This window comes from Narcine bancroftii, chromosome 11 (assembly GCF_036971445.1).
Source record: "Narcine bancroftii isolate sNarBan1 chromosome 11, sNarBan1.hap1, whole genome shotgun sequence".
Taxonomy (NCBI): Eukaryota; Metazoa; Chordata; class Chondrichthyes; order Torpediniformes; family Narcinidae; genus Narcine; species Narcine bancroftii.
This window is the reverse complement of record NC_091479.1, coordinates 6,070,238-6,083,074: the sequence shown is the minus strand read 5'-3', so window position 1 is coordinate 6,083,074 and position 12,837 is coordinate 6,070,238. Positions and strand designations below refer to the sequence as shown.

At 56.0% G+C, this 12,837-nt stretch overlaps 1 protein-coding gene across 2 annotated transcripts in view; it reads left to right on the top strand.

Moving 5' to 3' along the window:
• Positions 1 to 2,908: 2,908 nt before the first annotated feature.
• LOC138745399 (E3 ubiquitin-protein ligase ARIH1) overlaps positions 2,909 to 12,837 on the top strand; it is a 66,148-nt gene continuing 56,219 nt past the window's right edge. Inside the window, exon 1 of one of the 2 annotated variants that reach the window (XM_069902397.1) lies at positions 2,909 to 3,333. In XM_069902397.1, coding sequence (XP_069758498.1) covers positions 3,052 to 3,333 — 282 coding nt within the window. In that variant the 5' untranslated portion in view covers positions 2,909 to 3,051. The remainder of the gene's footprint in view (positions 3,334 to 12,837) is intronic. The other variant, XM_069902396.1, reaches the window with a different exon arrangement.

The following is a 12,837-nucleotide window of genomic DNA, read 5'->3' as shown; positions in this document are numbered from 1 at the left end:
GGGGGGGAACAGAGAGTGACCCGGGGAGGGGGGGGGAACAGAGAGTGACCTGGGGAGGGGGGGGGAAACAGAGAGTGACCCGGGGAGGGGGGGGGAAACAGAGAGTGACCCGGGGAGGGGAGGGGACAGAGAGTGACCCGGGGAGGGGGGGGGACAGAGAGTGACCCGGGGAGGGGGGGGGACAGAGAGTGACCCGGGGAGGGGGGGGGACAGAGAGTGACCCGGGGAGGGGGGGGGACAGAGAGTGACCCGGGGAGGGGGGGGGACAGAGAGTGACCCGGGGAGGGGGGGGGACAGAGAGTGACCCGGGGAGGGGGGGGGACAGAGAGTGACCCGGGGAGGGGGGGGACAGAGAGTGACCCGGGGAGGGGGGGGGACAGAGAGTGACCCGGGGAGGGGGGGGACAGAGAGTGACCCGGGGAGGGGGGGGACAGAGAGTGACCCGGGGAGGGGGGAGGACAGAGAGTGACCCGGGGAGGGGGGGGGACAGAGAGTGACCCGGGGAGGGGGGGGGACAGAGAGTGACCCGGGGAGGGGGGGGGACAGAGAGTGACCCGGGGAGGGGGGGGACAGAGAGTGACCCGGGGAGGGGGGGGACAGAGAGTGACCCGGGGAGGGGGGGGGACAGAGAGTGACCCGGGGAGGGGGGGGGGACAGAGAGTGACCCGGGGAGGGGGGGGGACAGAGAGTGACCCGGGGAGGGGGGGGGACAGAGAGTGACCCAGGGAGGGGGGGGGACAGAGAGTGACCCGGGGAGGGGGGGGGACAGAGAGTGACCCGGGGAGGGGGGGGGACAGAGAGTGACCCGGGGAGGGGGGGGGACAGAGAGTGACCCGGGGAGGGGGGGGGACAGAGAGTGACCCGGGGAGGGGGGGGGACAGAGAGTGACCCGGGGAGGGGGGGGGACAGGGAGTGACCCGGGGAGGGGGGGGGACAGAGAGTGACCCGGGGAGGGGGGGGACAGAGAGTGACCCGGGGAGGGGGGGGGACAGAGAGTGACCCGGGGAGGGGGGGGGACAGAGAGTGACCCGGGGAGGGGGGGGGACAGAGAGTGACCCGGGGAGGGGGGGGGACAGAGAGTGACCCGGGGAGGGGGGGGGACAGAGAGTGACCCGGGGAGGGGGGGGGACAGAGAGTGACCCGGGGAGGGGGGGGGACAGAGAGTGACCCGGGGAGGGGGGGGGACAGAGAGTGACCCGGGGAGGGGGGGACAGAGAGTGACCCGGGGGGGGGGGACAGAGAGTGACCCGGGGAGGGGGGGACAGAGAGTGACCCGGGGAGGGGGGGGGAAACAGAGAGTGACCCGGGGAGGGGGGGGGAAACAGAGAGTGACCCGGGGAGGGGGGGGGAAACAGAGAGTGACCCGGGGAGGGGGGGGGAAACAGAGAGTGACCCGGGGAGGGGGGGGGAACAGAGAGTGACCCGGGGAGGGGAGGGGACAGAGAGTGACCCGGGGAGGGGGGGGGACAGAGAGTGACCCGGGGAGGGGGGGGGACAGAGAGTGACCCGGGGAGGGGGGGGACAGAGAGTGACCCGGGGAGGGGGGGGGACAGAGAGTGACCCGGGGAGGGGGGGGGACAGAGAGTGACCCGGGGAGGGGGGGGACAGAGAGTGACCCGGGGAGGGGGGGGACAGAGAGTGACCCGGGGAGGGGGGAGGACAGAGAGTGACCCGGGGAGGGGGGGGGGACAGAGAGTGACCCGGGGAGGGGGGGGACAGAGAGTGACCCGGGGAGGGGGGGGACAGAGAGTGACCCGGGGAGGGGGGGGGACAGAGAGTGACCCGGGGAGGGGGGGGGACAGAGAGTGACCCGGGGAGGGGGGGGGACAGAGAGTGACCCGGGGAGGGGGGGGGACAGAGAGTGACCCGGGGAGGGGGGGGGACAGAGAGTGACCCGGGGAGGGGGGGGACAGAGAGTGACCCGGGGAGGGGGGGGAACAGAGAGTGACCCGGGGAGGGGGGGGAACAGAGAGTGACCCGGGGAGGGGGGGGGGACAGAGAGTGACCCGGGGGGGGGGGACAGAGAGTGACCCGGGGAGGGGGGGGGACAGAGAGTGACCCGGGGAGGGGGGGGACAGAGAGTGACCCGGGGAGGGGGGGGGACAGAGAGTGACCCGGGGAGGGGGGGGGACAGAGAGTGACCCGGGGAGGGGGGGGGACAGAGAGTGACCCGGGGAGGGGGCGAGACAGAGAGTGACCCGGGGAGGGGGGGGGACAGAGAGTGACCCGGGGAGGGGGGGGGACAGAGAGTGACCCGGGGAGGGGGGGGACAGAGAGTGACCCGGGGAGGGGGGGGGACAGAGAGTGACCCGGGGAGGGGGGGGGACAGAGAGTGACCCGGGGAGGGGGGGGGACAGAGAGTGACCCGGGGAGGGGGGGGGACAGAGAGTGACCCGGGGAGGGGGGGGGACAGAGAGTGACCCGGGGAGGGGGGGGGACAGAGAGTGACCCGGGGAGGGGGGGGGACAGAGAGTGACCCGGGGAGGGGGGGACAGAGAGTGACCCGGGGGGGGGGGACAGAGAGTGACCCGGGGAGGGGGGGGGACAGAGAGTGACCCGGGGAGGGGGGGGACAGAGAGTGACCCGGGGAGGGGGGGGAACAGAGAGTGACCCGGTGGGGGGGAAACAGAGACTCACCGGGTCCGGCTCCGATCTGTGGTAACAGGTGCCCGCACGTGAAAGGGACGCCGGCGTCGCGCGCTGCCCGGAGGCAGGACCGCTCGGTTTCCACACACTGGGCTGTGAGAGTCGATTGTGGATCTTAAGCGGGATAGGTCGGCGGATGGACCACAAGGCGTCAACACGCGGAGCCGCTCCGCCAACGGGCATGTCTGCGAACGGACGTGACGTCACAGAGGGGCACTGTTGAGCGGACGAAGGACCCTCGGCCAGCGGGGCGGAAGTGACGGCGAGGGCGGGCGGGCGCGCGCGTCGCCGGGAAGGAGAGCGCGGCCCAGTCCCTTTGTTGCGGTAGCGCTGCCCCCGGGGGTGAGAGCTGAGCGGCGCCTGAAGCACGGACACCTTCCCCCACCCCCCAGCCCCGCCACCGGCATGGACTCAGACGAGGGCTACATGTACGATGAGGACGAATACAGCGAGGAGAGCGAGCCCGAGGATAACTTCGAGATCGGTGAGGTGGAGATGCAGGAGTCGGGCCTGGAGACCGGCCAGGACGGCGACGGCGGCGGCGGCGGAGGCCTCGGAGGCCTGGGCGGCCTCGGAGGCCTAGGCGCCGAGCAGGAGGAGGAAGACTACCGTTACGAGGTGTTGAGCGCTGAGCAAATTGTCCAGCACATGGTGGAGTGCATTCGGGAGGTCAACGAGGTCATCGAGGTGAGCCTTGCCCCGGCCAGCCCCCCCCCCCGCTGAAAAGCCCGGGTAAACAAGCTGCACACACCCAGAGGTTTCCCTGTCGAGTGGGAGGGCCAAAGCCTGGGGAGTGAAACTGAATGTATGTGTGTGGGCTGGGATGGGGAGGTGGCAAGAGTGTGGGGGCTGATACAAGGCTGTGGGATCAGCGTGGGGGCTGATACAAGGCTGTGGGATCAGCGTGGGGGCTGATACAAAGCTGAGGGATCAACGTGGGGGCTGATACAAGGCTGTGGGATCAGCGTGGGGGCTGATACAAGGCTGTGGGATCAGCGTGGGGGCTGATACAAGGCTGTGGGATCAGCGTGGGGGCTGATACAAGGCTGTGGGATCAGCGTGGGGGCTGATACAAAGCTGAGGGATCAACGTGGGGGCTGATACAAGGCTGTGGGATCAGCGTGGGGGCTGATACAAGGCTGAGGGATCAACGTGGGGGCTGATACAAGGCTGTGGGATCAGCGTGGGGGCTGATACAAGGCTGTGGGATCAGCGTGGGGGCTGATACAAGGCTGTGGGATCAGCGTGGGGGCTGATACAAGGCTGTGGGATCAGCGTGGGGGCTGATACAAGGCTGAGGGATCAACGTGGGGGCTGATACAAGGCTGTGGGATCAGCGTGGGGGTTGATACAAGGCTGTGGGATCAGCGTGGGGGCTGATACAAGGCTGTGGGATCAGCGTGGGGGCTGATACAAGGCTGTGGGATCAGCGTGGGGGCTGATACAAGGCTGTGGGATCAGCGTGGGGGCTGATACAAGGCTGTGGGATCAGCGTGGGGGCTGATACAAGGCTGTGGGATCAGCGTGGGGGCTGATACAAGGCTGTGGGATCAGCGTGGGGGCTGATACAAGGCTGTGGGATCAGCGTGGGGGCTGATACAAGGCTGTGGGATCAGCGTGGGGGCTGATACAAAGCTGAGGGATCAACGTGGGGGCTGATACAAGGCTGTGGGATCAGCGTGGGGGCTGATACAAGGCTGAGGGATCAACGTGGGGGCTGATACAAGGCTGTGGGATCAGCGTGGGGGCTGATACAAGGCTGTGGGATCAGCGTGGGGGCTGATACAAGGCTGTGGGATCAGCGTGGGGGCTGATACAAGGCTGTGGGATCAGCGTGGGGGCTGATACAAGGCTGTGGGATCAGCGTGGGGGCTGATACAAGGCTGAGGGATCAACGTGGGGGCTGATACAAGGCTGTGGGATCAGCGTGGGGGCTGATACAAGGCTGTGGGATCAGCGTGGGGGCTGATACAAGGCTGTGGGATCAGCGTGGGGGCTGATACAAGGCTGTGGGATCAGCGTGGGGGCTGATACAAGGCTGTGGGATCAGCGTGGGGGCTGATACAAGGCTGTGGGATCAGCGTGGGGGCTGATACAAGGCTGTGGGATCATCGTGGGGGCTGAAACAAGGCTGTGGGATCAGCGTGGGGGCTGATACAAGGCTGTGGGATCAGCGTGGGGGCTGATACAAGGCTGTGGGATCAGCGTGGGGGCTGATACAAGGCGGTGGGATCAGCGTGGGGGCTGATACAAGGCTGTGGGATCATCGTGGGGGCTGAAACAAGGCTGTGGGATCAGCGTGGGGGCTGATACAAGGCTGTGGGATCAGCGTGGGGGCTGATACAAGGCTGTGGGATCAGCGTGGGGGCTGATACAAGGCGGTGGGATCAGCGTGGGGGCTGATACAAGGCGGTGGGATCAGCGTGGGGGCTGATACAAGGCGGTGGGATCAGCGTGGGGGCTGATACAGGGCTGTGGGATCAACGTGTGTGCTGATACAGGGCGGTGGGATCAGCGTGGGGGCTGATACAGGGCGGTGGGATCAGCGTGGGGGCAGATGCAGGGCGGTGGGATCAGCGTGGGGGCTGATGCAGGGCGGTGGGATCAGCGTGGGGGCTGATGCAGGGCGGTGGGATCAGCGTTGGGGCTGATGCAGGGCGGTGGGATCAGCGTGGGGGCTGATGCAGGGCGGTGGGATCAGCGTGGGGGCTGATGCAGGGCGGTGGGATCAGCGTGGGGGCTGATGCAGGGCGGTGGGATCAGCGTGGGGGCTGATGCAGGGCGGTGGGATCAGCGTGGGGGCTGATGCAGGGCGGTGGGATCAGCGTGGGGGCTGATGCAGGGCGGTGGGATCAGCGTGGGGGCTGATGCAGGGCGGTGGGATCAGCGTGGGGGCTGATGCAGGGCGGTGGGATCAGCGTGGGGGCTGCTGCAGGGCGGTGGGATCAGCGTGGGGGCTGCTGCAGGGCGGTGGGATCAGCGTGGGGGCTGCTGCAGGGCGGTGGGATCAGCGTGGGGGCTGCTGCAGGGCGGTGGGATCAGCGTGGGGGCTGCTGCAGGGCGGTGGGATCAGCGTGGGGGCTGCTGCAGGGCGGTGGGATCAGCGTGGGGGCTGCTGCAGGGCGGTGGGATCAGCGTGGGGGCTGCTGCAGGGCGGTGGGATCAGCGTGGGGGCTGCTGCAGGGCGGTGGGATCAGCGTGGGGGCTGCTGCAGGGCGGTGGGATCAGCGTGGGGGCTGCTGCAGGGCGGTGGGATCAGCGTGGGGGCTGCTGCAGGGCGGTGGGATCAGCGTGGGGGCTGCTGCAGGGCGGTGGGATCAGCGTGGGGGCTGCTGCAGGGCGGTGGGATCAGCGTGGGGGCTGCTGCAGGGCGGTGGGATCAGCGTGGGGGCTGCTGCAGGGCGGTGGGATCAGCGTGGGGGCTGCTGCAGGGCGGTGGGATCAGCGTGGGGGCTGCTGCAGGGCGGTGGGATCAGCGTGGGGGCTGCTGCAGGGCGGTGGGATCAGCGTGGGGGCTGCTGCAGGGCGGTGGGATCAGCGTGGGGGCTGCTGCAGGGCGGTGGGATCAGCGTGGGGGCTGCTGCAGGGCGGTGGGATCAGCGTGGGGGCTGCTGCAGGGCGGTGGGATCAGCGTGGGGGCTGTTGCACAACTGGGATCAGGCTGGGGACTGATGCATGGCAGGAGGATTTGTGGGGACTGATCACAGAACTGTGGAGAGAGTGGGGCAGTGAGATTAGTGTGTTGGCTGATACAAGGCTTTGGGGAGAGAGGAGCAGGTGATTAGTGTGGGGACAGATGCAGGTCAGTGGAGAGAAAGTGGGATGAGTGTTGGTACAGGTACAGGTCTGTGGGGAGAGTGTGGGGCAGCGGGATCGGTGTGGGGACTGTCACAGGGCTGTGAGGAGGGTGTGGGATAAGTAGAGACAGATACAGGGCTATGGGGAGTGAATAGGGTGGGAGATTAATTTGGGGACTGTCACAGGATTGGGGAGAGAGTGGGTCAGTGGAAACTCTATTAACACAGAGTTGAAGTATAAAAAAATGTTGGAGAAGCTCAGCAGGGCAAACAGTGTCCTTTATGTTTCTTTTTCTTTCTTTGGCTTGGCTTCGCGGACGAAGATTTATGGAGGGGGTAAAAAGTTTATGTAGCAAAGGTAGAAATACCAAGGTTTTGTTTGACCTGTTCAGATTCTACATTAGCTAGGGGATTGACGCAGGGCAATGAGGTTAGTGTTGGGATTGATACAGGGCTGTGGTGGGGGAGGGGGGAGGAGACAGTGGGATTAGTGTGGGGACAGTCTGTTGGGAGAGAGTGGGGTAGTGGAATTTATTTGGGGACTGATACAGGGCTCTAGGGAGATAATGGGGCAGTGGGAATATAAACCACCTTACCGAATAAGTAAAAATAGTTCAAGAAAATGTCAAAGTGAGGCAGTGTCTTTGGTTCATTGATCATTCAGGAATCTGATGGCGGAGGGGAAGAAGCTGCCCTTTTACCACTGGGAGCTCATCTTTAGGCTCCTGTATCTCCTGCCTGATGGTAGCACATTTAAAAGAGGGCATGGCCTGGAAGGTTGGCGCCCTTGAGAATACAGGCTCCTCTCACAAGTCTCTGTCTCTTTTCTCAATGGGGTGAAGTTAAAAACACAATGCTGGAGAAACTCAGCTGATCAAACAATGTACTTTGTATAGGAAAGATAAAGATACATAACCAATATTTTGGGCTTGAACCTTGCGTCAAGTTTCTCCTTTGCTCTCGATACCTTGATGAAGGGCTCAAGACCGAAGCGTTGGTTATCTATCTTTATCTTTCTTATACAAAGGACACTGTTTGACCTGTTGAGTTTCTCCAGCATTGTGTTTTTACTTCAACCACGATGTCTGCAGACTTTTGTGTTTTACCTCGATGCAGTGAAGTCTGGTGCCCTTGATGTCGCAGGCCGAGTTAACAACTCTCTGGAGTTTTTCTTGTCCTGAGTGTTGGCATTTCTGAAGCAGACAAAATGCACTCTACAGTCCACCTGTAGAAGTTTCTGAATCTTCAGTGACGGACCGAATATTCTCAAACTCCTCGCAAAGTATAGCTGCTGGCGATAGAAAGGAGGGAAATTCATTGTCGGTTGGAACATGGGAATGTTTGTCCCATTGGGAGGGGGAGATATCAATACAAGGGTGAGGAGAAACTCAGTAGGTCACCAAGCATGATTGGAAGCAAAGGAAAGCCACCATCTCGGATCTGGACCTTTGCCTGACCTGGGGTTGATGTCATTGGCTAGTTTTAAGCAGGGCCTTGGTGTTTACAGGGACCTCAACAAACTCTTGCCTGCCTGCTTTTAGCTCATACTTTGACAAAGGGCTCAGGCCCAAAATTCTGATCATATATGTTGGCAGTAAAAACATTAAGAATTGCTGGAGGAACTCAGCAATCTCGCAGCATCCATAGGAGGTAAAGATATATTACCGACCTTTCGGGCCTGACCCCTTCTTCAAGGTATAAGCAAAGAATAGGAAGTTGGCTGGGGGAGGAGTTCAGACCCACAAAAAGTTCTAATTGGATATGATGAAAGGAGAGGCGAGAATTGATTTTTGGCTCTGTGAAATGAGACTGAGGGAAAAGGGGAGGGGGGAAGACAGTTGGGTAAAAGAGGGGGAAGAAGAAGGGGGGGGTGGGTTCAATAGAAACCAGAGATGTCGATAATAATACCATTCACTTGGAGGGTGCCCATCAGAAGGTGAGGCGTTCTTCCAATCTGCGGGTGTCATTGGTCTGGCAGGACATGAGACCACTGAGAGATATGTCAGCAAGGGAATAGGATGGGAATTGAAATGGCTGGCAACTGGGAGATCCACAGACCGAGGACAAAAGGATGATACTCAGTCTGCCTTATGGTCAATAAAAGTTAAAGAATTTCATGTACTTTAAATGTAGTGTTATATGACAATAATGGAATCTTTACCTTTAACAAAAGGATTTTATCAGTCTGCGCCCAGTCTCTTCAAAATAGAGGAGACCACAACAGGAGCACCAGATGCAGCTACGTGTTTACTTCCAATGGACACTGGGACCTGCTGAGTTTCTGCAACAGTTTTGTGTATTTGTTATACATTATACTGGATGGGTTGAGAGAATCTATTTTCTTAATGTGGTTGACTGTCGTATTGTTCAGTACACTTGTGTATTAAAAGTTGTGTGTATGATCCTGCAAGTAATCAACTTGGTATAGTCTTGGCTGATTCATAGCCCTGTGGCTAAATGTATTTGTATATTTTGATTACTTAATTTATTGGAATAAGGTAACTGACTTGTATTTTATAATTTTGCAAAACTTTTTTGGCCATTTGAATTGCGGTAACGTTAGAGTATTCCAGCTGAAATTGATGTTCTGACAGGTTGGCCTGAGTTAAGAGCCACATTCCCTGCTGTTTATTGATTGGGCCATATCTTCTCAACTGTGGATTTTATTCATGTTCCCAGTCCTGTCTTGGACATCTTGTGTGAAAGGAGAAACAAATTAATAGTAAAAGTGAAGAATATGATGAAGTTCAGGGAGGGTCATTCTGATACCCGGTGCATCTTCCACACTCCATCCCACCATCACTTGCATTCTTCTTTACTGATTCTCTGTAAGTTCTACCTGATAACTACTTGTTCTGTTTCTACTTTCATTTGTCCAAGTGGTGTGACAATCGGGACCAACTATCACACCTGACCCTGCTCTGCCATTCAGTGACATTATGACTTCTTGTCATATTTCTGATTTAAAAAAAAAAATCCATTATTCTCATTAAAATTATTCATGGACATGATTAGGTGCTATTTGTGGAAGAGTTCAAATTTCTCTGAACTTCTATGTTTGGAAGAGTTTTCCACTTTCTCCAATGAAAGGCCTGGTTCTGCTTTTTAATCCATAATCCCTAGTGCAGCCTTCCATCTGGTAGAAGTACAGTAACTTCTTTCTCAAACCCATCAATACCTTTTAATATCTTCAGTGAAAACACGATTAATCGTCTAAATTCTGGGGAGTACTATCCTGGTAATTGCATTAATTTGTAATTTAATTGTTGAAATCCAAGAAACTGAATTCTGTGCTGTCTATATGTCTTTGGGTGTAATGCTCTGACCTGCTCTTATTTGTTCCAAGTATGCTCTAATAGCATCAAATCTTCTCGATACACGAGGCTATATTCCATCAATGTTTTATTTCCCATATTGGAAAGTGCCATTTTAATGGCCATTTGATTAAAAGTTGAACTGAATCCATTTCTGATCCGAAATCCATTAGTAGGTAGGCTCCTGAACATTGTCTCTTGACAATCACTAAAGAATGTGCAGATTAATTGGATTATTGCTTTGCCTGCCAACCTTGTTACTAACTCAATGCAAGTTGTGACTTGAGCCTGCGACTTCCCTGTTTTCTGTGATTATTTTTTTTCCCCCCAGAAGTCTCATTAGCTTTTGGGATGGGCTCCCTATGATCGACTGCCAAGTTCCAATTCAAGTGGCTTATCTATTCTGAGCAATTTATTGAGTTATACAGCACAGAAATGGGCCCTTCAGACCACTGTGTTAAAGTGGACCTTTTCCACAATACACTAATCCATTTGCCAACATAAGGTTCATATCCTTCCAAGATTGTATGTGACCCTACCATCTCTGTTTACAAGTTCTAGATGTCAACCATTCTCTGTCCAAAAAATATTCCGCTCAATCCAAAAATATTCCACTCAATTCCCTTTTCAAACTTTTTTTCCCTTCTAAGGGATAAAGATCGTATCTACCCTATCTGCATTGAGGCACGTTAATGCCTCTTCCAGTACACAAATGTGCTGGAGAAACTCAGCAGGTCATCCAGCATCCACAGAAAGTAAACGGTAGCCACTGTTTCAGACCTGAGCCCTTTGACAATAAACTCATCTCACTTGTATCTTATAATTTTAAATGCCTTTGGTCATCCCTTGGCTATCTTCATTTCAATGAAAATGTACTCTGCCGATGACAATAACTTCCAAATCAAAAGTGACATCTGGTGAATCTCCTCTGCACTGTCACCTGAACATACATCCTTTCTATATTGGCGAACAGAATTGCACACTGCGGTCTATCCATTGTTTCCAGATTGGCCTTCAACAGAAGCCATGACCCAATCACTGTCTTTCTGTTCATTATCCTAATTTGGATCACACCTTGGTATGGAATACATTTGGAACTTGATCATTTTTGGCTGGAGTGGGATTAAACTCAAATTGCATTGGTGTCACCGGCTTAGGTTCTGGGCAGGTTCAAGAGTTGTATCGATGCCAAGCTATTGCTTTGCTGCCACAATGTGGATGATGATACCCTTGTTTGGGTGAGATGATGCTCAGTCTGTCAATCATTTCAGGTGTATTACCTTTGATCACGTCAACATGAGAAGCCTACAGACCTGCTTTCTGGTGATGGTAGAGGTAGCAATGTGATCTGGACAGCAGAATTTGACATTTGTGTCAAGGTGGAAGGAGCTGTTTGCACGTGAATAATTTTGAGAGTGGCCAGCTTTCATAGCAGCAGACTTTCCACAATGTTTTGTCTTTTGTGAGTTTGGCAATTTTCTGTCAAAATTAAAGAGTATATTTTAAATAGTGACTATCCACCATTTCACCTTCATTTGCCCACAGAATACTTTTTTCCAACTCATGGAGATGTGTTCATTTTGTTGTGGCACAATTGTTACTAAAGAAGAGGATGAGTATACAGTGCAACTTGCGATTCTCCAAAATCCTCATTTAGCCACATTTTTTAAAAGTTTCAGATAAATTAGGATACGCAAAACAAATTTGAAAATTTCATTTAACTGAAATCTTTTCAGAGCCAAGCTGACCTCAGGTTGGAAAAAAAAAATTCACCCAACATGAAATTAGAACGACGATGGACCTCATTTCCGGTAACTCCCTCCGCTCTCTTGTTCCATTTCTTTTTTTTTTACCTTCCCACAATTGACTTTTCTCTCCAACACTCCCTCTCAAACTATGTGCCAATGTCTCCCAGCTGCAAGCGGTCAGAAGAATCCCTTGTCCCAGTGTCATCAAGGAAGTGGCCTCCAAGGCAGTAGTGGGATCTCAGGCTCAGTGGTGTTTCCACCCCTCCGTTCCCTCCCTCCGTCCTCGGCATGCACGCACACACTGTACTCCCTGGCATGCAGTAGGCCTAACGGGATGATTCGGAGTTGGGACTTGGGGAAGCAGGAGTCCGCCAGTGAGTGTTCCACTGACCTGGGAAGCCTCCCCAGGATCAGCGGCAATGGTGGGGACATGTTGGGTATTGGCTGCGTTTGGGAGGTCTTGGTGATCGGCAGTGGCCAGTATTTTTTGGTGAGAATTAAACGTTTGTTATTTTAATGCCTACATAAGTACTGCATGTCAGATACTTAGTCTAAATATGTGACAATATCCGTACACGGGTTGTTCTGTGTGAACGGCCACTCCAGAAGGCAAGTGTAAAAATTGATGATGGAAAAATAACATTATTGATATGTGAAAAAATATTGGGTTCTTTGGAGTCACTATCTTGGAGGATGTTTCCTGGACCCAACACACCAATGGCATCGTGAAGAAAACACGTCAGCACCTCTACTTCCTCGGGAGTTTGCGGAGGTTTGGTGTGACACCGGAAACCCTGGCAAATTTCTATAGATGTGTATTGGAAAGTGTGCTGACCGGCTGCATCACAATCTGGTACGAGTGTAAAGCCCTGCAAAAGCCCAGGACGTGTCAGGCAAAACCCTCCTCACTATTGAGTACATCGACAGGGAACGCTGCTATCTGGCGGCAGCAGCAATTGTCAAAGAAACCCAGCATCCGCTCTGTTCTCGCTGCGGCCATCAGGAAAGAGGTGTCGGTGCCACAAGACTGGCCCCAGCAGGTTCAGGAACAGCCGCTCCCCCTCCAGCATCAGACTCCCCAAACTCAAACCCCATCAGGACCTGGTTTAAGGCCTCAGACTTGTGGACTTGATTGATTTTTCTTTGCTCTCCCTGTATTGCACAGTCTGCTGTTTCCATTCGTTGCATTTCTTCTGATTATTTATATGTTTACGCAATGTACAAGTTGATTTTTGCACTAGCGATTAGTGGTAATTCTGCCACGTCTGCAGGAAAATGGAATCTCAGGGTTGGTATGTGATGAAAATAAATCGGAAACCTGAAAACTGTGGT